This window comes from Atractosteus spatula, chromosome 5, assembly GCF_055471065.1.
Source record: "Atractosteus spatula isolate fAtrSpa1 chromosome 5, fAtrSpa1.hap1, whole genome shotgun sequence".
Taxonomy (NCBI): Eukaryota; Metazoa; Chordata; class Actinopteri; order Semionotiformes; family Lepisosteidae; genus Atractosteus; species Atractosteus spatula.
In genome coordinates, this window is record NC_142710.1 from 59,136,359 (window position 1) to 59,160,989 (window position 24,631).

General features: G+C 37.8%; 1 protein-coding gene across 2 annotated transcripts in view; it reads right to left on the bottom strand.

Moving 5' to 3' along the window:
• Window positions 1-1,461: 1,461 nt before the first annotated feature.
• LOC148835353 (sodium- and chloride-dependent taurine transporter-like) overlaps window positions 1,462-24,631 on the bottom strand; it is a 34,757-nt gene continuing 11,587 nt past the window's right edge. For both annotated transcript variants that reach the window (XM_088916104.1, XM_088916103.1), the window contains exons 2-14: window positions 23,039-23,268; window positions 22,603-22,737; window positions 18,459-18,693; window positions 17,638-17,770; window positions 16,143-16,277; window positions 15,273-15,376; window positions 15,036-15,160; window positions 12,970-13,082; window positions 10,259-10,396; window positions 9,071-9,173; window positions 8,047-8,147; window positions 6,371-6,541; window positions 1,462-5,710 (exon numbers count right to left, since the gene is read on the bottom strand). In XM_088916104.1, coding sequence (XP_088772230.1) covers window positions 5,555-5,710; window positions 6,371-6,541; window positions 8,047-8,147; window positions 9,071-9,173; window positions 10,259-10,396; window positions 12,970-13,082; window positions 15,036-15,160; window positions 15,273-15,376; window positions 16,143-16,277; window positions 17,638-17,770; window positions 18,459-18,693; window positions 22,603-22,737; window positions 23,039-23,267 — 1,878 coding nt within the window. In that variant the 5' untranslated portion in view covers window position 23,268 and the 3' untranslated portion in view covers window positions 1,462-5,554. The remainder of the gene's footprint in view (window positions 5,711-6,370; window positions 6,542-8,046; window positions 8,148-9,070; window positions 9,174-10,258; window positions 10,397-12,969; window positions 13,083-15,035; window positions 15,161-15,272; window positions 15,377-16,142; window positions 16,278-17,637; window positions 17,771-18,458; window positions 18,694-22,602; window positions 22,738-23,038; window positions 23,269-24,631) is intronic.

Below are 24,631 nucleotides of genomic sequence, written 5' to 3' on the forward strand. Positions count from 1 at the left end.
AAATATGTCAGCCTGGTCAGATCCATTTTAATGTACAAAATCTCCCCCCTTTTAATTGTGTTGCATTGTTCTATATTTGCTTACTGTTTTTGATCTTAAATTAAAAATACAATTAATTTAATAAAAATAAATAATAAAGTAATAAAATAAAGATCTTTAAAATCGTAGAAAATAAAAATTCTCCCCCTAAAAATATTTTATTAAAATCAGCTTCTCTAAAGAAAATGAATCTGTCCTTTTTCCTCAAATCTCTTCCTTGCCCTTCTTACATGAGCTGAAACCTGCAGCCCTCTATGATGAGCTAACATATGCTGTGGTGATGTCACTTACACAGTATGTATCTTCATGTACAGCGTATTAATTTTAGTATTGCAATGCTCTTTGCTTACCCTTGATAGACCCAGTTTAGGTATAAATGTTTTGCAAGATGAGAACGATAGCATAGCCACTAAGTACAAATAAGGTTTTGTTTTTGGCATTATTTCACATACTGTACCTAAAACATTTTGAAATGTTATTTTCACTGAAGGGTAGTCACTCTTAACATCATGTCTTCACTGATGTATAGATTTTAAGTCATTTGCGTCACCCTGGATAATAGTGATAATGAATGTCCTTGATTGCTCATCAGCCAACTGTTTAACCTGCAGTTTCTTCCTCCACGTCTGTAATTTAACCTCTGGCATAGTTATTCTTTTATCTCGTGCCTTAGGCCTTGATATTTTTAATAGATGAACCATTTATCTACTGCCAGATATTTCAGCTTACGATAGTTATGTTTACAGTGTATGAATAGTAAGTGCAGTATTTAAATTTTTTAGCAATAGAAATCATCCAAACCCTGGGAAGTTTTTTGTTTAATTTAGGATGTAGAGATTACCATTAATTCCACTTTAAAGGGAGGTATTCAGTAGAAACAAATGCAGAAACACCTTCGTTATAAGGATCTGAACACCTTATTTATAAATATGCACTGCATTATGATTATTAATGCACCCTTACTATATTTGCCAGTAGGTTTTAGATGGCTTTTAGATTGTTTCCATTAAGTGGGAAGGTCCATTAGGTAATCAAGTTATTTGTTTTGTTAGGTTAAAAGGAAACCTGAAAATCCATCGATTTTCCATTAACTACGATAAAAGTGCATGAAATCATGGTGGTTGGTTCCCTGTGAATCACAACAGTCCTTGAAACCTGCAGTGTCTTCTGTTGTTCATTCCACCATCTTCTGGTGATCTAATTGAGCTCACTGCTTGGTCAAATGGACCACTATAACCCTTTCTCCAGATCTGATTATTGGTTATTTTCAGAAATGTGCTCAAGTAAAAAAAACAACACTTTAGAATTCCCATTTAAGAGATGTTCTTCTAAAGACCATTTGCAACTTTTTATAAAGCTTACTGGAAAAATCTTTCATATATTTCCCCAACCCCACCTGCAAAAGAAAAAGACCACTGTGCCTTGTTTTTCAAAATATTTTTATTTTTTTTTCCCTCACAAAGTTGTCAAATTACAAATGTCTTCTATCAAAGCAAAGAAAAATATTACCAAAATATGTTTTTTTCCCTCTAAAAATGCAAAACTATCAAATAACTGCACAAGCAATGAAGTGTAAAACAGTTACATGTAATATTGCCACAGACTGACTTGTTTGGTATTACAGTACAGGAAGTGGGTCTGACAGGAGAGTCCTGCCCCATGCCGGCATCACTGAACAGAAACGATCCAGCCCAAATGGTATCACCATTGCCTGACTCTTCCCTATTCAGATTTCATGGATCTAACTGCAAGGCCCTCAGCTTACCCTTTATTAAGCCAAAATTGGTGGGTTTGTCGTTATTTTTACAAATCAAGCTGGTTCCAAAACAAATACTACTGAAAATAAGCCTAATTATTATTATTTTTAGCCATCCAGTAATAAAAAACCTATATGCAATGTCGATATTGCTCAACCAGAGAACAATTCCAGCCCTATATAACCATATATTAAACATCAGATACCAGATGTGTTTTTGTTGATCAGCCACTCAACAGTGCACTCTCTATAAAACAATATAGACCTCGTGCCAGTAAATCCATGATGGAAGGTGAATGTTAAAATGAAGCTAAAGTCAATAAAATGGAATCGGAGTGAAACTGAAAAAACTGGAGCCCAGCAGAAAACCAATCACTGCTGAATTAGGGCTTATTAAATACAAATTAAAGATGTTTTTATCCCCTCTAGTTATAAACAAAGGAAGGAACTTATCCCATCTTGCTAGTTTGTTAGGAGCTTATGTAAATTTCAGAAGCATGAGCAGGTAGGAAACAAAGTAACTCAGATAATGCAAATTGCACCCAGATTTTAGTCTGTCACATGTATTCTGAGATGTTAAGTGTATGGGAATCATTTTCTTAATACCCCCTACTCATTCAGAACTACTCATTGGTACTGAATTGGGGCTGCTGAAAAAAAAAATCAATTGTAAAATTTTCCCATAATGAATCTTTTGACTTCTTCACCAATTTAATTTGTCTTTAATAAATAAAATTATGCAGACGTAACTACCGACATCTCATGGTGCAACACATTCGAGACTACCAACTGTGAACACTACTTGGTCATGTGATGTACAGTATGTTTTGGAGATTTCAAGTTACATATATTACTCAATTTCCGGTTCTTAACTTTGTCTGGGGTCTGATGTAACCTTCCATCCTGTTTGGTCTCAGTGCACAGAGAGGCATCTATCACCGATCGACAACACCCGACCTCCAGGACTGTAAAGGTCCTGTGTTGTAAATGCATTGTACAGTATGTAAGTAAAGTCACACCTTGTACCTTTGATTACTGTGCAAATGGGAAATGAAGAACTGTTTGAGAACGGACAAGGCTCAAGTACATACATACTTATGAGAGGCCTGCCGAGCTAACTTGGAAGATGATTTGGAATTTTAACTTGAAAAGTTTCAAACAATGAAACTATTTTTAATTAAGTATACCAGCAGTGGCCTAAGCCTACTTTTCTTTCGTTGGAGACTGGCCATTTTAATAAGTATTCATTTTTTTTATATTAATCCCCTTTTACATGATGGGTGTATGCGAATGAAGGTCAATCTATGACTGCAAGGTCTTAAAGCCCTAGCATTTCTGATTTGATTATTAAATAGTATGATGGGTCCGAAGCCCAGTGTACATAGGAAAAACCTTGCTGATTTACTTCCTGACTAGATCATACAGAGAAGATACTGTACATATCTCACGCCTGTCTTTTGATTCCTCCTTCCCATTCAGTTTTACACATTTCAAAACCTCTGCAGCAGAATGGTAGAATATATACTGTACTTACAGTATGCCAATATTTAAATATCTTTGTTTGGAACCAGCACTATTTGATGTTAAAAGTAATAAAAGGCAGCAAGGGGCGTAGAAACTAGAGCTTATTCACTTCCAAGCTATTTGCTGGATCTGCAGACACAGTCGGAATTTTGAAACTGAGTAAATAAACCGCTGGTAAACAGACTTTCTGTCAAAAATCTGTGTGAAGCCAGCCCAATGTTATCATTGTGATTGTTCAGTGATTACAGCTCTCGTGGGCTGTTCTGTATTCTGTGTGGGTTAGCTACTGAACATTGAAAAATGAAGGCTTTTTCAAATACAAATGTTTATTAGAAATTATAAAGTTTTAGATTTTGTAAAACCCGTTTTAACACTTTTTTTTTCTTTAGCTTACAGGTTAGTTTTAAAAAACAAAAACAAAAATGTTCAATAGTTTAAAAAACTTGTTTTATGAATTCAAAACATCTTCCCCTTTTACATTTGTAAAAAAAAAAACAAGGTTGGTACATAAGGTGTAAAAAAAAAACCCTTTCTTCACATCAAGATTTCTCATCTGGCTCAAGGTGCCTCAGTGTCTGATATCAGCTGGATGTCTGTTATAGGTTGATGCTCATCTCTTTGGGGAAACGCATAAGACTAATTGCTTTTGGGTAATATCTCTCCAAGATATAATTTGGGTTTCTATTTTCAGTTTGGGTTCTGTTGAACAAAACTAGAACTGAACAGGCAATTGTCAAATTTGTAATAACAGCATCCTTGTAAAATTAATGGCTCTGCATATATGCTTTGCCATCGCATTACAGTTTTAACTTTTCGCTGTCTTCAGTCTCAGTGTTTGAACATAAAAAGTACCGACCGTTAGAAAAACAAATAAGAAGCTATATTTCTATTGCACATTTAAATTGCATGTAAGCTTATGCTGATTAAACGTTTAAATATAAATTGATTATTCTGTCTCCAGAAAGATTTGTAATCAGTTGCAGAGTGCTGCACATGTACAGTATAAAGTTCTAATACAAAAAGGCAAATGTGATTAAAAAATTAACAAACATTTAAAAGTGAAAAATCTGAACTGGGGTGTAGTTTACAAGAAACGACCTCTGCTTTCATTAACTTATCTGGTTTAAATGATACATTTATTGTAATTTGATAATTGATCACATTGAATAAAGCCTTTTTTGTGCATTTACCTTTGATTGAGGTTTTTGTGCATTTTTTTTAAATAAAATATTGAGTCTTCTTCAAATTCGGTTATAAAAAGTGGATGGCGAAATAGAATGGGGGATCCAAATTACTGCAGCAGTTTACAAAATGCAGTTTTAAAAAAAATTACAAAAGCATTTTGAAAGTGGTGAGCTTGTTAATGTGAATGTATTCATGGTACATTGTGCCCTTTTGTCCTTCTAAGAAGGGCGTATCCTTCATTAGGTGTTAAACTGAAGTGAGTGTTTTCCCACTAGCCAAATGTTCCATGTGTTGTACCTGGCTGTTAGACCATGAGGCCAGCAGTACAAAAGGAACTGCTTTAGATGCCTAAAGCAGTTACAGGGTAACTTATAAAGTGCAAGTTAAATAAAACACTAATGCACTAGGATGTAAAGTTAGTGTTAGCCCAAAAATCCTCCATGCCAGCCCCCCTTCAATGAAGATGGCTGAGGCACAATGAACCCTGCATGGAATCCAACCATGAACTGGTAGTGGTTTCCCAGTGACATGTGGTGTTTGGCTGCTGATGTTGCTGGCTGAGTTACATTCAGTTGTATTTCACAAACATCAACAACAAAATAAAACCTTACCATACAAGGATACTTTCCACACTAACATAAAAATTTGGGTGGGGTGGGGGAGAGCTTATATTCTTTACACACTGACATATTGAAATGTTACTTTCAAACACGATACACTTTTTTTAGTTTAATATTGTGGCCCATTCCCCCTCCCCAAAGCAGACCACTTATTCCACTAGCTACAGAAAGGAGGTATAAAATAGAACGATAAAGTCCCATTTTGCAAATACTGCCTCATATGTATGAGATCAATGCTTCTACCTACAGCAATAATATTATAATAAAAAACAGTAAAAACACCAACAGAAAACAATATGTAACTTCCTCTGTAGAAAAAAAAAGGAAATCCTAGTGCAGATACATAGCAATGTAAACCTGGTCCTACGACTATTAAAAGTTAACAAGTATAACATGGAAAGCAGGTCATTATTCCTCTCACAGAGAGCGCTCACATCATCGTTTCTACAATGGTGTGGGTGGGCTTTATCAGGCCGTTGTTCCCATTTGGATCCAGGGGATAGCCCAGCTCGCTGCCCTTCGGCCGGAGATCAGCAGGGCGGGAACTCGCGCCTCCTCGAGCAGGAGCCGCCACTGCCTTAATCCGCTGAGGGGAGAGTGAGAAACTGGTTCACACCTCTGTACGCTACAAGGCCTCCTCTCGTCTCTACGTCTCTAATTCCTCATATATTGCGGGGGTCTACAGTAAATGACATGGCTGTGTTCTGGAAACTGACTTCCAGGGCTACACGATGTCAGGAACAAGACTCCTGATTAATTAACTAAAAAAAAATGATGTATAGAAAATTTGGAGTAATAAATGTTCCTATCTTTCTTACATTATCCGTTATTTAACATCAACTGATTTGGAACTACAGTAGGAGAAGGTGTTTGCACCTACTTTGCTGGAATAGCACACTGTCGGCAAGTATCCTCTAAAACCATCATGAACAGGCAAACCTCTCTGGTTGATTTGAAAGGTTCGGTTGAAATCAAATCTTAAGAATTGTTACCAACTGCAAATGAGAAAATCCAGTACTTGATGTAAGCTGTATGTTTGGCAGTGGCCAAATAGGAGCTCACTATGAAGCACCGGGTCTATAACATTTGCAACTGGCAGATAGATGTAAGAATTTTAGTTGAAGCCTTTTTATACAGTATTTCTACCTCTATCTGAGTAGTTCACCCAACTACTTGGGCTATAAGTGCATTGATACCTTAGGAGGTAGGCTTATGGGAGATCAAGCCAGGTATTTTCAAATCTTACCTCTATAAGGGGCCCATCAGACTGAATGATCTTGATGACAACTACCATAGGGATGCAGATCATGGAAGCAAGAGCCAAAGACCAGCCAAGACCTATTGACCAATCAGGGTACTCATAGACCTTGTTGTACTTCAAAGGAGTATATTTGGCCAAGGAAAAGATAAAGCAACCCTGTGGGAAATAGAAAGGGAAGAGATATTAAGAGATTGTATAACTTAAGATAGTATTAAGTTCTATACAGAACGTGCTATTAGGTATTTGTGTGCACACTTAAGCACAACATCTATGTCTAATCAGCACTTCAAATAAGAAAAAATGAACTTAAAACTAGATTTTGAGTATAAAACCACAGTCTGGACCCAAGTGCTGTAAGGTAGTCAGACACTGTGCCATCTCCATGTTTATTATGAAAAAATGTTCCTTGCATGTGATCAGTACACTGTAATCAGTATAAGCTTTAAAATGGTATTCACATTTTTCAGTTTTAATATTAAAACTGAAGTCTTTTACAGTAGCTAAGAACAAAAATAATGTCACCCTTAAGCAGGTTTATCCTGTTCCGATTGCTCAAGTAAAAAGCTTTATCAGAAAACTGCCTGTTCCTGAATGACTGTTTTGTATTGCACAACTGTGATTCTAAATTAAGACCACTTTATAGACGATCCCTTCCAACAGAAAATAAAGCTCTGCTTTATGGATGACTTTTTATTTTTAGTTAAGGACAATTAAATACGCCTTGCTTGTCAGTTTTTAAACAATATGGAAAATTCCAAATACAGGTTTTCTTATACAGGAAATGCAGTGTGTACAGGAATAGTAACTGCCATGACAATGCAAGCACCTGCAGACGTGTTACATCTGCCATTGTTTGACAACAATTGTGCTTATATCAGATTCAGTTTTTTTTAATTAATCCATTATTTTAAAATATTCTATGAAAATGGACCAGTCAAAAGTGATCCTAACAAAATACGCCACACCAAAAAGCATTAATATCACACTAAACTATCACTATCTTTATCTAAAGAAAAAAAAAACTTTAAGCAGTGTTTTGAACTATTTCAGTTTATTTTCAGAGAGGACTGGAAAGTTCGGATGGTAAAACGAAGCTTACGTTTCAAAATGGAGAAACGTAAAAAAATCCTGTAATTAAGATTCTTTCTTATGTGACTGTTATAATTGGCATATCAGCAACCCACCCTGTAGACTCTAGGGAACCCATTTGGAATTATCCCACATTTAAATCAATGGAAAGCAGATGGCCATCCCATCTGCTCTTAAATTTCCCAAATAATGGAGTGTCTGGAATGGTAGTGTAAAGCCTTTTCAGTATATGGGGAAGGAAATAAAAATACAAAACTATTTACACCTATACACTGTAGGCTTAACCACTGAAACTCGGTATAGTTCTATGCAATATATAGAAAAATTGTTGGCAAAGGCTGAAAAGACACTTTTTTATTTAGACTACCCATTTATCATCCAAAGGATTATAATACAGTAACTGAAGATGATTTGTCTTTCAAGAGTTCAAGACAAAATGGGAAAAAATAGTCAGGAAAGGGATCTTATTTTTTAGTTATTGTCTATTTATAAGACTGGAACTTTGGGAATACAGACAGCACATCAATTATTTTTCTTTCTTGCTGCTAAAAATGATTTGGATTAAAACCTACCACACAAAGTACAGGGGTGATTACAGTCCAGCTCCATTTCATCCAGGGATTTGGTCTGTAGCCAATCATGTCTTCAATCGCATCATAGAAATTATCAACGCCTAGAAAGAACCAGAACAAATGAAGGGGTTAAACTCGTGAAAAATCTACTCAGTTACTTAAAAGGGTAACTACTTGCTGCATGCGTTTTAAAAACAATACAATGTGTGCAAAAAGCAAACCTACTCAGTTGATTGACTGAGAAAAAGTAAGCTAAGAAAACCAAACATGAACGAAGCAAGTGCATTGCTTTAAACTCTATATTCCGGTCTGCTCAGAAGGCGGTAACTAATTGACATCCCATTCAATGATAATGGACAGCATGTAATGTAATACATGTACTGCTCTATTACTGTGGAGCAACTTTGTATATGTTATATTTTTTATTTAATGTAAGATGGCAAGGATGTTTCATACTTAAAAAGGCTATCATGTGATTTTGCTGTGATACCGTTTTACATTGTGCAAAATAAAACACCCATCAGCTAAAGCCTTTACTATACTAGCACACTTGCAGTGTTCAGAAAAGGGCAATGGAGCACTCACAGCTTAATTCACAGCTTAATTTAAAAGGTTAAAAGGGGAGCAACAGATTAGAAAGTATTATAAAAAGTTTCAGTTTATTGTGTATGTGATTCTGTTTATTCCATTAGGAAGAAAAAATACTACCTACTGTACACTTGGGCATCTCTAGTATTACAATTTGTGTACCCAATGGGTTTTTCTTATATATTTTGTTATTGGCAGTTAAAAGCTATAGGGCTGTATTTTATCTGTCATGTATGACCTGTTTTCTCTTTGTAAGTAAAAAACCCAGTCTGTCAGTAAAAATCCTTCAGAAATCCTATGGCTCTGTGAGCAGCTTTACAAAAAATCTCTTTAATTTGATGTTTTCTTCTATCCTATAAGAAATGCAGTGATTAAATGTGTCACACAAAATAATTTAATGAGTGTGGTCCTTCTGAGTCTTACAACTGGCACTTACCATAAACCCAGGCTACAGCAATACATTCAAAGAATGCAACCCACAAAAGGCACACACCACTGGCTGCATAGTAGTCAAAGAGTTGAAACACATACATGCCACCCTAAGGAGAGACAAAGGAGAAGACATTCTAAATATTGTGTCTTGTATAATAAAAGGGCATTAAACGTTTTGTTTTGCTCAAAGGAAAAAACGATGGAAGATGTAGAAATAATCTGATCCCAGTGAAGAAGCTGTATGTTTGAGGAGGTTTTATTTTAATAGAAGGGTTCCTTGATTCCATTTCAGCAGTGCACAGAGCACAAGCTGTGGGAGTAATGATGTAATGGAAAAGATCATACCAAGCACACCACAAATGGCAATTCCCACAGTGCCATTCACAGGGTGGTGGTGGGGGGGGAGGCATTAATGGATGATGCACTGGAGACTGGCTTTGTACTGTAGCTCCAAGTATAGAAATAATAAATCATAGTAACTAGCTGGGAATTTCCGTGAACCTGAATTGGAAGCCAATGTGGTTAGCAAGTTTTAGAATCAGACCAAACCACAAGCCCAGTCTACCAATGATGGGCCTTGACCAGCATGCTTTCAATATCTGGGATGCAGCACTTCTCAGTAGCTTTGATATTTAGAATTGTTTCCTGCCACTGGATATTGCAGATGGATCAAAACAGTAGGTTAAGCACAATTGCTGTATGTGTCTAATTCATTAGGGTTAAGTAATGGTTGTGTGCAGGTGAATGAGTTGGTAGGCATGCTTTCACTTAATGATTGCTAATCATGCATTAATAAATGTCTCGGTTAGAAGGTGTAATTGCTAGGACTTGGTAAAGATATTACTAAAACCAGTTGCAATTGAAAAGTACTCTATTTTGTAAAGGAAAAAAGTGAACTAAGCATAGTTTTGTGACAAAAATAGGTACAGTATGTTTGTTGAAAAAAGAGACTCAATATAAATACCTAATGTAGTAATGTAATCTCTTGATACGCACATAAAATGTGTATTTATTTTTTCTGAAATAAAGATAGATAAAATATATTCTAACCAGCATTTCCAAAATCCAGTCTTGGGGATCCATTTAATGTTAGGGTTTTAATCTCCTCTGTACTAAGAACCTTAAAAGCTGAATGTTTAAAAATGATATTTCTTTAATAGTTCCCAAGAATTGGTTTTGTTGATATACTTACTTCAGTAACCATGGTAAGTCCCAGAAGATAGCTCAAGAAACACACTATAGCTATAAAGATTTCCCGCCGGTAACCCTTCCTTAGGAAGGATGGATACAGATCAACCAACGATGTGATCTGTCCCTCCACTTCGACAAACTGTGAAAAACGACAGAAATGTGAATCAATTTTAAAGATTTGTACTGGTCATTATGACCAAAATAATCATATTAACACACAAAATAAGAAAATACCATTAAAGATAAATGCTTAATTGCAGTGACAGTTTTTGTGACATTTAAGGACTTAATACATCTCCATTACAAATGCTGACCATCTTCTGGTCAATGGCATCCTTAACTTCTGAAGTTTTTCCTCACTGCAACTTGAAAGAAAAGGTAATGCCATAAGCGGAAAACTGTTCATTACAGTCTGGTTAATGAAGTGATCATTCAGAAAAGTGGCATCAATTATTGTATCCTGAAAGTGCTCTCCTGACTGCAAGATGCGTTATCCAATAACCAATATGTATAGGTATACTGTCCATCATAAAGATTGCAGTGTTTATCCATTTAATTGCTGCAGCATAGTAATGACATGGGTCATTTGCATGGTGTGGAATTATTCAACAGTGACACTGAACTCCCTCTTCAAAGAAGTGGACCGACCACACTGTCACTCTCTCACAGATGTGCAAATGCATATAGATACGTCTCCAAAAAAGTGTTCTTCATCCATTCACAGGACATTAGCAGGTCTCTGTTTTCCTCAAAGTTTTCTATCCAACTTCAGGCAATCATTATTTGCTTTGGCTTGTAAGGTTTCCTACAAGCTCCATCCCATTTAAAATTTATGAACATAAGAAAGACCATAAACAGTTGGTCTGTCTAGCCCACTTGGTAGTTCATAACTGATCCAAGGATCTCATACAGTCTTTTCTTGAAAGGAAAGAGGTTAACAGCTACAACACCGCGGTTTTACCCTCTGGGTAAAGAAGTGCTTCCTGGTCTTCCATTTAGTTTCCACATGTCCTCTGGTTTGTGTTTCACTCTTCATTCCGAAGAACTCCGCTGGGTTGACTTTATCAATGCTTTTGATGATTTAAAATACTTGGATTTCGTCCCCATATAATCTTCTGTATTTGATACTAAAAGGGTTCAGCTCTTTCAGCCTGTCCATGTAAGCAGTTCCTGTAAGATCTGTGATGTACAGTATGTGTTGGTGCTTTGAATTGATTCCAGAGCACCAATATCTTCTCTATAACATTGTGACCGTAAATGAGACCTTATTATATAATTATAACATAACATCAATTCTCCAATCATTATTCAAGGACACCACAGAGATTATGAAGAGAGCTTCTGTCTTGTAAAGTTGGTATTTTCTGCAATGCTTGCTCACTCAGGATATGCCATTTCCTTCCTGAAGGCTTGAAAGTTGCTAAGCTTGAGTTCAATCTGGTCTTTCAGATGATCTAGCGCTTGCTTTAGGATCTTCAGTCTCACATCCAGCTGCAGGTATTCACAACTGGATGTCCATCCAACCTTTGATTTTCAAACCGCTTTATCCGATGCAGGGTTGCATGGGAGCCAAGCCCTACCCAAACAAGAAATGTGCACAAGGCAAGAAAACCCTGGACAGCGTTCCATCGCAGGGTACACACAAACACACACACTTGGGAAATGAACCCAGGGCCCCAGCACCGTGAGGCAGCAATGCTAACCACTGTTCCAAGACACGCAATTCAAAGATTCTCCAGGTGACCTTCTAGGTGGTAAAAGCAGATTTTGATCAAAAGTCAAATGTTGCCTTTGCCAGCCCATAACCATTGGTCAGTTCTAGACATGAACAATACACAATTCCATCTTGTTGAATGTAGGTAACATGTATGTAGCAAACAAATCAGCCAAATTATGTTTCAGACAATAAGGCTTTATATTCTTTGGTGAATTTTGGATCTATCTCAACTGCAAAAGGAATACACTAATTGAAATAAACATACAATTTCATTTTAAGATGAATGTAGGAAAGGCAATGATTTTTCTACTGCCATTTTTCAGTGACCAAAGTACACAAAATAATCCTGATACTTTTTATCAGTTTTATTCCCAAATTACTTTAAAACCACAGAAAGGAAATATCAATGTAATCATTGTGTAGATATTAAGATGCGCATGATTTAGAAGTTTTAACACCTCAAGGTGAAACAGGATGCCTATTCATTGGCTTCTGGCAAATGGCTCAGACATAAATCCTCAAGGCTTAATGTAAATATTATTTTCAAACAGGAAGGATCGAACGGGAAAGGCTTAAAAAGCATGGAGCAGCAGTACTGCATACTTGAGAGCTTACTTAAAATTAAAATATGGAGTGTGTGGAACTCTCCACTCATGTACACACTCTGTCTACATAAATCTATGTGCCCTCTCTTTGTCACTTTTTAATTCAGGTTGAATTGTGCAGCAATGGCTCAAATGGAGAGTCAGAGTCAAATGTATCTAATAGTCTAATAGTACCTATTGCTAAAAGCACAACCAGTGTTTAGTGTTTTTTTATATTATTTGTAGCATAGTATAATACAGTGCACATATTTTGTTTTTCCATTGGCAGTTCTGACATTGCCTAATGATGCACAATGTTATGAAAAAAAAACCCTTAAAAACATATTTGAAACATACAGTGTAAAAGACCTGGAGTCAAAAAACAAAGCATGAAGAAGACATTTAGCTTACCTGGCTGTCGAGGCCCAAGAGCAGAAGCATGATGAAGAAGAGAATGGCCCAGAATGTGGGTAGTGGCATCATAGAAACAGCTTTAGGGTAGGCAATGAAGGCCAAGCCAGGACCTAGAGGGGAAGAAAACAGAAAAGGGGAGGGGAAGGGGAGAGAAGATAATAAGTAAGGTGGTTCATTTTTTTTAATCTGATCCAAGCCAAAACGCCAGATCCAAAACAAAAGCAGCATTTGGCGGGGAACAGATTAGAATCCATGAGATGCGTATATGTAAGGCAAGCGAAGCACATCTTTAAAAGGGGTTCTGTATATGGTTTGTCTTCCTCAATTCAGTGGTGTAGCTATTGAAATGATCTGTTGCAAGATTTATCTCCAAACGTATTTACTGAAACAGGGTTAAAACGCTTCAGCATTGAACCGTGTTCGTCTCCAAGAAGGAGCTCTTTCTGTACCAAACAGACACCTTGCCAAGTTATCACAGTAACAGAGAGGTGAAGGGGCAGGGCGTACTGATTGACTCCATTTGCCTCTTTAGTTTTGCATGATGCGCAAGGGTGCCGTTGGTTTACCTGTTCGGCAGACGTTCAAAACAAAACAAGAAAAGAACTGTTGCAATCCGTTTAGCTGCGGAAGTTACGATTAGAGCATTCATAACAGACACAACAGACTTGATGAACTGATGAGCCCACGTTTCTTTAATCCAAAAACAATTCGCATAAGTGTCCAGCAGCATTTTTCAGGTCAAGATGTCACAACAGAAGCTTCAACAAGCCAATATTGCTTGATAACACCTTTTCACTGCTTACCTTAATGTGGTTTAGTTCAAATGTTTCATGTCTTCCAGCTCTCTGAAGATACAATTTTATATAACAGCCTTCTACATTATATTGATCCATTTCCCATTTTGCGCCATGTTTAAATACTATCCAAGTAGGATGCAAATTAAGAAGTACAAATTGTATCCAAATTAGATGAAAGTACAGAACATCTGAAAGATAGCTTCCCCCAATGCCTGCCCTTCCATCCCCACTGAGTAACTAATATTGATGGATCAACAAGCAGAGGATTGCTTTTAGAGTTGTATCTTCAAAGAAACACATTGTTGTAGACAAGGAAACTAAACACTGAAAAAGGGAGCCAGTGAAACAGGATCTCAGTTTAAAGCAATCAGGTAAACCCCATTTACTAAAGGCATAGACTAAACAACTGCTATGACAGCAAATGCAAAATTTCTGAAGTTCAATTTCCTTAGAAAAAAAATGTGACCTGAAAAAAATCACCACACCGAAACGTGTTGGCCAAGTTGCCACATGAAGAGAAAAAACCCCCAGAGGTGCCATAATGTGAGCATGCCGAGTGAAAACACATCTGCATATCCAGTTAAAAGATAAACAGGGAAAAAGGGAAGAATGAATGGAATCCGTCTCGGACATCAGCCAGTGGTTCTTAACATCTTTCGAAAAATTCCAAAAGAATGCCCAGTGGTTTCAAACAAACCGATAAGTGGTTGCAGGTAATTACAGCCCATTGTGCGACAGCATAGTACTTCATCATTTGATTTTATTTACTTGGCACAAGATGTCGTGGCTGGTTAACTACTGTATGTTTTTTTTGCTTCTCTCCAATATCTGTCGTTAGAAACGGACTGTCTGAGCAGCACACTTACATACAGTATAAAGCAAATGAGGAAAAGAATATGCCGCTTTTTTAACTGACAGACGCTTCTTTGCCACTAGTTTTTCTAGATGAAATCCAATAATATGAGAACATTCCCCAGCGTTTTCTTGTTTAAGATCTCTCTTGAGAGCTTTACGCATGTGCACATCCAGCAAAACGGATTCTTTTCCACCGGAGTCTCACGGTTCGGTTTTCGTTTGTGTTTACGTTTTTCTAAAAATCAGGAACGTTTGACCGCAAACTCTTACTTCACTGTCGTTCTTATTTCCCGTTAAAAAATGATTTTGTGTTCTTTTAGGTTTGTCTTTTTTTTTTCTAGAAATTGAATTTTTTTTGACCAACTCTTTAAGTAGCAGCGCCCACCATCACTGCTACTTTTACCCTCGTACCTGACTCTGCCACATCGGCAATGTCCACCCCTTGCTCTTGTGCCATGAAGCCCAGGACGGAAAATATTGCGAAGCCAGACACAAAACTGGTACCGCTGTTCAGGCCTCCCAGCAGCAAACAGTCCCTAAGTCACACATATGTCATGGAGTTTGTTAATTAACACAAAAGGTCCCCCTTTATATAACCCAAGTTTACAGCACTACCCCACCTCCCTCCCCTGCAGCTAGGAAGCCTACCTGTAGCAGTTGTATTTGTATTTGTTGTAGCTCCCCAGTGAAGTCATTGCTCCCAGGCAGATTGCATATGAGAAGAAAATTTGAGTCCCCGCATCTATCCACACCTAAGATAAAAAAAGACTAAATCAGAGGGGCTGTAAATTGAAAAATGCACCTCTGCACATCTATCAGAACAACACCATCCCTCCTGGAGCCTGTGTTGTTGCAGTTAGCTCATACCAAAGGGATGTCTGCCATTTCCTATGCATTACCGCTCCTTACCACATGCCTGTGGCTCTGGAGACTCGTTCTAATAAAGTTTGCTTTGTATTGTGTGTTTCTATAAAAAATGTAAGTAGTGGAAAGAAAAAAAAACTCCTGCATCCTAACAAAAACTGGCAAGCATGTGTTTATTTGGTATATAAAAAAAGGAAAAAATTTGACTGGACAAAAATTTTTAATTCCTTCCACACCCTTAATATATTAATCACTTGGGTCTTTAGCAGACATGTCTTAATCCACTTTGGCCTCACATGCTTGGAACAGATTGTATCATTATATTTAGCTCTGCCAAGTCTTTTTCCAATGCCTGAAAGTCCTATTAAAGTCTTATGTTTACCATTCATATACAGTCCCATGAGATGGTTTTATTATGAATCACAAGCAACCAACTAACCTTCATTCCCCTAGTTTAACACTTAATGATATAATGATGTTTAGGTTAATGGCTGTGCTTCAGACTTGTGTACTAGAAAGTCAAGTACTGTGCAGAATGCTAATATATCAAGGAAAGCGAGAATCTGAAAAGTGTCCCTGGGTACATTGGTAAAGCGCATTTTTATTCCGTTCCGTCCACGAGTAACGGGGCACAGAAAGAGGATGGGCTCTTACCTCTGGGTCTGCCAGGCGGCTGAGATCTGGATAAAGATAAAACTTGATTCCTTCGGCGGCACCTGGCAGGGTGACTCCACGAACCAGCAACACAATCAACATGACGAAAGGGAATGTTGCTGTGATGTACACAACCTGAATGAGAAAGTCCCCAAAACAGGAAATCAGTGATTGCATGTCTATAAAGCTAATTTGACATAACAGCTGAAAAAAAGCATTTTAATAGTTCTATCACAGAAGGTGATTTTAATTGTGCAGTTGCGCACTATACTCAATTAAAGTGCATTTTACACATGTGATGCACCCCCTGACAACCGTTTAAATCATACAGCCTTTCTATTTTCAAATAAAAAAAGTGCTGTACATTGATTTTGCATATTAATGCCTGTTAAGCATATAAAAAGAACAACAGAAGCTGCAATAGGACCCTTCAGTCTTCATCTCTGCTTGTACTTGGGCTAAAAACAGACTGGCCAGCTATTAAGAGTACAGCTGCTGTAAAGCAGTTCAGCTGTCCAGGGTTGACAGATCACTGGTGCTAGAGTATAACATTATAAAGGCCAGGAAACACCACGCTGATTGATGGCAATTCAGAAGACAACGTATTCTGTATACGGAATGGAAATTGACTCCACATCCAAACTACTATAAATATGAATGCGTGCCAGACAATAGTTTCTCCTTCCAAATGTTTCAGATGCCTGTCAACTGGAAGCCACAAATGGACTTCACAAGAAATGAAACGAGATTCACCTACAAGGCCACATCTGCAAAGGTTTTACCACAGTGCCATTTATAACAACTATAACTGCAATCTTTTATAGAGAATGCAAACTCTCAAATATTTTTCAGAGATTTACATATCATCTTACATTTATAACCAAATGTTTTAAAGATGCATGTTTTGCTATTTTTTTAATTTTGTTATTTAAATGTTAAATTTAAATTGTGCTAAATTGCTGTATATTATGTCATTAAAAGTAATGGTAAAGAACAATCTATAGTTTCCAAAAAATTAGGATAATGTGCATTTCAAGTTCAAAAACCTGTCGGAAAACAATTACTGGACTATTCCACTATTGCTGCTGAAATAAATAACATTTATATGCACAGGACTAACTGAATCACTACAGACATACAGTGTACAGTAGTAATATAGTCACAAATAGCAGTACAATGATATTGTGTCATAATGGGTAGTGTTTCAGACACTAGAGGTGAGACTTCTTGGGAAGATAAACTGGCACTATGGTGAAAATGGAAAATCTGAAGTGTCTGCAGCATAAATCTGCACAATAGATAATAGAGTTATAACACCAGGCAATTAAGACACCAGAATTAATAAACAATACTGTCTGTGGTAGTTATGGAAACTAATTAAATTTATCTTGGCAGTATACACACAGTTTAGTTTAGGAAATAAGATAACAAATGGCAGCATTTGGATGGAGATTGGTGAAGCTGGTGGCTACAAGAAGTCGAAAACAGTTCTTACTTTCCCAGTCGACTTCACTCCTTTCCAGATACAGAAGAAGCAAATAACCCAGACGGCCAAAAGGCAGAGAGCAAGATCCCACTTGAGAACGCCCACCTCATCAATACTACTGGAGATGCTCAGAACATTCCGTCTGTTGGGAAAACACAGGCGTTCACATTAATATGGGCTGTCACACAATATTCCATTCTTTGGTTCCGATTTGTCATTGAGTTTTCTACATGACACACTTAAGCTTTTGCTAACAAGCTTCTGTATTATTGAATTCATAATTCTGTATTATAAAAACAGATGTGTAATTATCTGTGTACCTTGTAAACCCAAACAAACTGGTTCAGAAAAAGAGCGATGTACATTTTGTAATGAGAAACCAAACCCTCACGAAATAAAGGTTCAAGAAAATTTGGCAAATATTTGTATACCTGAAGGTAACAGTTTATACTGTTAAATCCAGTATATAAAAGCACACTGTAATTGGTGGTTTATTTAGGAACAATGTACACTAGCTGGAATGTTTTTTACAATATAAAATGTACTGAAAATATATGTATAAAAATAAACATTTAAGGGCTTTTTTTCCCACACAATGTAATGCACAAACATCACCCAGTTCTCTAAACCAAAATATACAATAACTTAGTGCTGTCAGTTAAAGATGACAATGAAAACATACATTACGCAACAGAAGCACTGAGGTTATATTTCACCTTATTTAAATAGTGCAGTATAAATGAATGAACACCTGATCAAAGACTAATACTGAAGCCCAGGTTACAATATCAATAGAGAGGAAAATGGGAAAAATAAGCGCCGATGCTTACTCCCAGAATTCTGTAACGGGAGAGGTGAAGTTGGTAGTGTTCAACGACAACCAGAGGGTCTTGTTCTTTCGGAGTGTGTCCTCCACGCAGCTGGGGGTGTTCCAGGGTTGATTGCACCTGGCCCAGGGCAGCTCAGGCTGGAAGCACTGAAACAGGTAGTACAGGCCCCAGGCTAGGATCACGATGTAGTACACGTTGAGCAAGGAGACGATCACGATTGAAGCATAGCCAATACCTAAGAAAAAGAAAACAAGACTTATTTCTCGGTGCCGTGGAAAAAATAAACACCTACACTGTATACTTGAAGAGTAAAGAATCTTATTTTACCTCTAAATAGCACCGAGAGAAGGCTCCTCTCATATATTCTGTTACACAGTAAGATACAGTACATACTGTATTAGCACAAAGTGGTCTCAATGGGTGCATAGGTGCTTGGAATTGTTTATTTCTTCATTTGTTTTGTTTCCTATTCTCAATAAAAGCTTCTGAGCAACTACACTCCCATTGAGACCATTTTGTGCTAATGGTTTTCTGAACTGTTCTTGAAGAAACGTTAACATTTGTATTGCTGCAAGGTTATTTGCACAGTGTATGTGTACGATCTCTATGTGTACCGTCATTTATCACACAGACAATTTATTCTAAAGGTTTTGACCATTTTTGGAAAATAGGTTTTAATAATAATAATAATAATAATAATAATTAATTGCTTACACTTATATAGCGCTTTTCTGGACACTTCACTCAAAGCGCTTTACAGGTAAGGGGGAATCCCACTACCGCCACCAGTGTGCAACATCCACCTGGATGATGCGACAGCAGCCATAGTGCGCCAGAGTGCTCAACACACCTCAACTATCAGTGGGAAGGAGAGCATAGTGATGAAGCCAATTCACAGATGGGGATTATTAGGAGGCAGTTGATTGGTAATGGCCAATGGGAAATTTGGCCAGGACCCCGGGGTTACACCTAGGTTTGGGGTTTTCTTCCTCAGGCACTTTTGTTGTCAACGGCACAAGTTCCATGAATGCCCCTCAGGGTGTTACAGCACTGAATGTAACACTAAAATCTACCAGTAAAAGCAGCCTTCTTTAGCTAGAATTTGATTTCTATTCTTGCATCATGTATGTTTTTGTTCCAAAGATCTTTAGTGTTCTACTAAAGACCACATCTCCAATGCTATCAATGCCCATACATATACAGGCCTTGAGATGCTGTGGCATTTTCTGATGGGTTGTCTAACAAATGAATGACATTGTACCATGTAAACATAATATTGGATTTGGTAATTCAAAAGTTTCATCTATAATTTATAATTTGACAGGTGTACACACTTCTCATCAGTACCCATAATTATACCATTATAAAATGTTGGATTTTGAAATCTCTTGACACAGGTGCCACCTCAAGCAGGTAGGTGCTCCGGAGCTCAAATGCTGACAAGGAAAACTTTGGGAGGAAATTGCTGAGCACCCACCAAAAAAAACAGAGGGCATGCTACACACCCATGTGATTAAGTATAGTTTACAATTAAAATATTACATATATGCAGTTCAATTCAAATTTAATACATTTAATATCTGAGGTGCTGTTCCTTCTGACCTGCTTTGACTCATGGCTTATTTTCTGTGTAATCATATTCCATCCAACTGGAACTAGATATGTATCCTCGTCACTGTTATATAAAGCACCTACAGGAAAACATCAAATTTGCTGCTTAGGATTTAGCATTTATGGGTTATTTGTGTGGAGATTATAAAGCAAATGATTAGGACCTCAGGATAAAAAATCTTGAAGCCCCACTTCCACAAAACACTTCATTAAACATTTGGTTTAATACAATCAAGCCTACTAAATGACAATTTTAACAAAATACATTTAAAACTAAAAGCTAACAAAGCACAATTAAAAGGACACTAAGATTAAAAATGCCATCAGACTATTTTTAATTGCTGATAGAATGGCTTTCGTGCCTTGAGACTGAGCTATAGCCCTATTTATTCCCACATACTGAGGAGAAGAAGCAGAGTTACTGTGGCTGTTACTTGATAATGTACAGTAAAACTAGTCCTGCCAGAGGTTCATCAGCATTGGCTGGAGTGCCAATGAAATCCAGTAATGACGTCAAGACCTCGGCCACCTGTGAATGTTTCTCTTTCTGCAGACTGCCTGTGAGGCTGACTGATAGCCGTTTCAGCACCACGTGATTAGCCGACAAGTTAATTAACAGCTGGTCTAACTCTATAGCCATTTTTCTCACTGGTCTGGCAGGAGTTTCACCTTTCTGTCACTGATCACATAAATACAATACTGCAATGAATATTAGGCCTGGTTTGAAATGTTCAGCACACTCCCTTAACTGCATGCACTTTACTGCAAGAACTGTACTGGTGCTAAACAGTCAAATCAATCCACTCTGGTCTCAACCAAGATTGCACTTTAAGTATATTAAGTGAATATCCCCTGGATGAAAAAAATGTAACAGTCACGGCGTGTATTGTATTATCAATCGACCTAATGAGTGGAAGGTATGTTATTCTTAAACAGGACACAGAAAAGTAAAGAATTTAAGTATCCTACAGCCATCACTTACAAATCAAACCATCTGAAAAAAGTACCTTGCAACCACAGGTTTTTGTATTTCCATCCTGTCTTTGATCTAATATGCGCCCACTGTGCAGTGGCTATAGCATCATAAAGTATTATTCTGCACAAAAAAAAGCATTGCTTTTCTCAACTTTCCTATCAATATGAACTGCTTGTTTTGAAAAAGAATTGTGACCTAAATAAATGCTGCAATGCTGCCATTTTCTGACATTTTCTGTTCATAAGATGTCTCCTCTTTGAATAGCTCCTAGGTCTGCACTCATTGCTAGGCATCTCCCTGATGTTGTTTCTCCACTCCGCTGCCATGACAACACAGAACGCAGCACACACTGTACATGCGTAAGTCTTCGGTCCTGTATTTTTACATGGAATCCAGGCGCACAATTACAGGCGCTGAGCTCAGTGAGGAAATTGAATTTCAAGATTTGAAAATACATTCATATTAAATGCTGCTCTTGATGTACTACACTGCTTACAGCGTCTGAATCAAAGGCAGTGTGCTGTACCAGGTGGAAGACAGGAAAGAGATTAGATGTGCTGGTCCAGAGGGTTAAACAATCCAGAGTGATTTCTTTCATACATGAAAGGGCAGCCTAATTAAGCAAGTACAGTTCAGTTGGCTGTGGAAGAAAAGGCAGGCTGAAGGGAACATGTTGTATCTTCTGGGATCCTAGCAACCAGGGCCACAATAAAACTTGAACTGTGTTTAATAGGTTTAAATAAGGCTCAGCAGAGGAACAAAGCAAGTCAGTATTCCTACTTTTCACCTATACGGAAAAACAGAACAGGTGTAAGTGTAAGTACTTCGGGGGACAAAATGCTATTTATATTGATATTGCATGTAATCGATCAAGTTGACAATTTTGATAAAAAGCTCTTTACAGGTTTTAAATTTGTGTTCCACTCATCGCTCCTTTATGTGCAAATGATCAAAGTGTCAGAAGATGGTTCTTTAGTGTGTCTAACACATGAAAGCTTTCCCAGATACTGTACTAGAAAACTGTGCAGCACTCAATGGATGGTGTGCTTAAGAATAACAAATTAACCAAAGCATGCAGGTACACTGCAATTACAATTTGCAAAGTATGTATATAAAGGAAGTGTTTTTGATGGTTGCATTACTGGCACAATTGGGGAGCATGATCAGTGATCTTCATTTCAGGTTCATATATCCAGAAGATACTGTACCATTCACAACCAGCTATTGGAGCATCACCTTTTTAATCTTCACCAAGGACAAGGAATTTACACACATCCAAACATAATATAGAACCGAATAAGAGATCATTGATTTCTATTGCCTTCTGCCTTAAATAGGGTATTTCATTTTATAAGCTGAGACCTTTTAACTTTGAACGATTAATCACTTTAAAAATATATACAAGGTGGTCCGATATACAGAAAAATGTTGTCCTTCATCTAAATGATGTGTACCTGTACTTCTTTTAACTGCACTGCAGTTTGCACTATTTGTACTGTATTGCACTGTTTGCAGTACACTGGATTCCTCTCCAAAGTGGAGTTCAAGCACACTCACCAGTAAAGATTGGGCAGAGCTTTTCCCAGCAGGTGATTCCGCCTTCAGAAGTGAACTGACCCAGAGCCACCTCCAGGAAAAACACGGGCAAGCCTCCACCAAACAGGAAAATGAAATACGGGATGAGAAATGCACCTGGAGAAATAAATAACTGCAGGTCAGTAAAATGATCTGGGAGTGAAAAAAACACACAAAAAACAAATCACGTTTATAAAAACATATCTGCCTATTTTTTCGTGTACTTGCCATACCTATTCTTCATTTACAAAAATGTGCTTCCGTGAGCCTACTACTATAATTCGCATTCAGGTCCAAAATCATTAGGCTTCATTTTCAGAAATCTCATTAACCAATGCCTATCTGTTAGATGTATCATTTTTCAATCACATTTGAAACAAACAAAACATTCATTCAACACTCATTCGGAGATGCTCACCTCCGCCATTTTTATAGCAGAGGTAGGGAAACCGCCAGACGTTCCCTAAACCGACAAAGCCGCCCGCTACGGACAGGACAAAGTCGAGCTTGCTCGCCCACTTCTCGCGCTGGGGTGGTTTGCCCTCTGCCTCGTCTTCCGGACGGGTTCCTGGGCTCTTGCCTGGCGAGGGCTTGAGAGTGTCCTTGTGGAAATCCTTCAAGCATTGGAGCTTCTCTTTCTGTGCCATGCTGTTCCAGAGAAGGAAAGACGAGAGAAAGAGTCGTGAGTCCCTCGAGGAACGGCATGAAGCCCTGGATTGGCACAGACACTGTGCCGGTGGACCAAGCGTCAGGAGCAAAAGTGACCGTCCAGCTCTGCACCTCCAAATGCAAAGACTGCAGGAGGGGGTACTGTGATTTAGGAAAAGTAGCAAAGCCCACTCCCTACTGCTGGGCAATATGCCTAAAGAACTGTATATATGGAAAACAGTCTCCACCTCCCTGCTCCCCAACACAACACACTGTTCCCCATGCAAATACACACTCATTTATCCTGCTAAAATTAGCAGTGACCCCCCCCCCCCCCCCTAACATGTCTATAGTGTGAAGCTGAGTCAGCCCCAGCAGTGAGGTTTAATCCATCTAAAATGAAGAGCTGTTTGCACTACTTTATAGAGGGAGAGGAAAAACCCAACTCAAAATGGATGTCACCGTGGCTGCCTGGTATAACTGTCCAGGCGCTGCAATGTCTACATAAAAGCAGATGAACCCATAACCAAATTTGGAAAGTTTCCGTAATTTGCCTCTTTTAAAGCATTTCTTTTTAAATTTGAGGTTTAAAGACTACACATCTCAATCATAAATCTGAGTTTGCTGTTGATAGAGTAGAAAATATTAGTTATTTTAGTTATACTTTTCAGATAACTGTCATAAGAAGAAATGGAGATGGATTCTCCGTGACCCTCCATGCCCAAAAGGCATTAAAAAGCTCAGCGTTCATATATCGATATTACACTTTTAAAATACCTAAAATAATGCTTCCAAGAACCATGTTCAATTCTGCAGTATGTAATATGCCTAGCCCTCATCTTAATTCACAGAGCTGGTGCACAGTTCAGCTGTTTTTTGTAATGTGAATCTGAAGCAAAGGCTATGTGTTATTCAGGAGGGGAGAAATGCCAGAACAGGAACAGAAATTGGTTTCTGCAGAATGTGTTCTCTCTGACTGTTTGCCATGTGCTTCAGACCACATGCTAACTGACAGTTGGCTACGCACTTAAGTTTTTTGGTTTTCTGGAGGGAAAAGGGAAAAAAAAATGATCCACACAAAAACAGAAAACTGGAAACCACTGAGGCTGCCTCGCATGGTTTTCAATCAGGAAAAACTGCCTGTGTCGATGTGAGAAAACAGTTACAGAATGTTCTTTCCTAATTCCTACAAGTATTACACAATATGCCAAAGACACCAATGAATTATATGTGTAGCCTTAAGTTATGTTTACACTATCAAGATACTATTCCAAGAAAAAAAAGCACTGTTATTAGTGTCCTGGGTATCACATTACAAGCACAGTGCCAGAAAATTGCAGCACTCCTTTTACATGATCCAGTG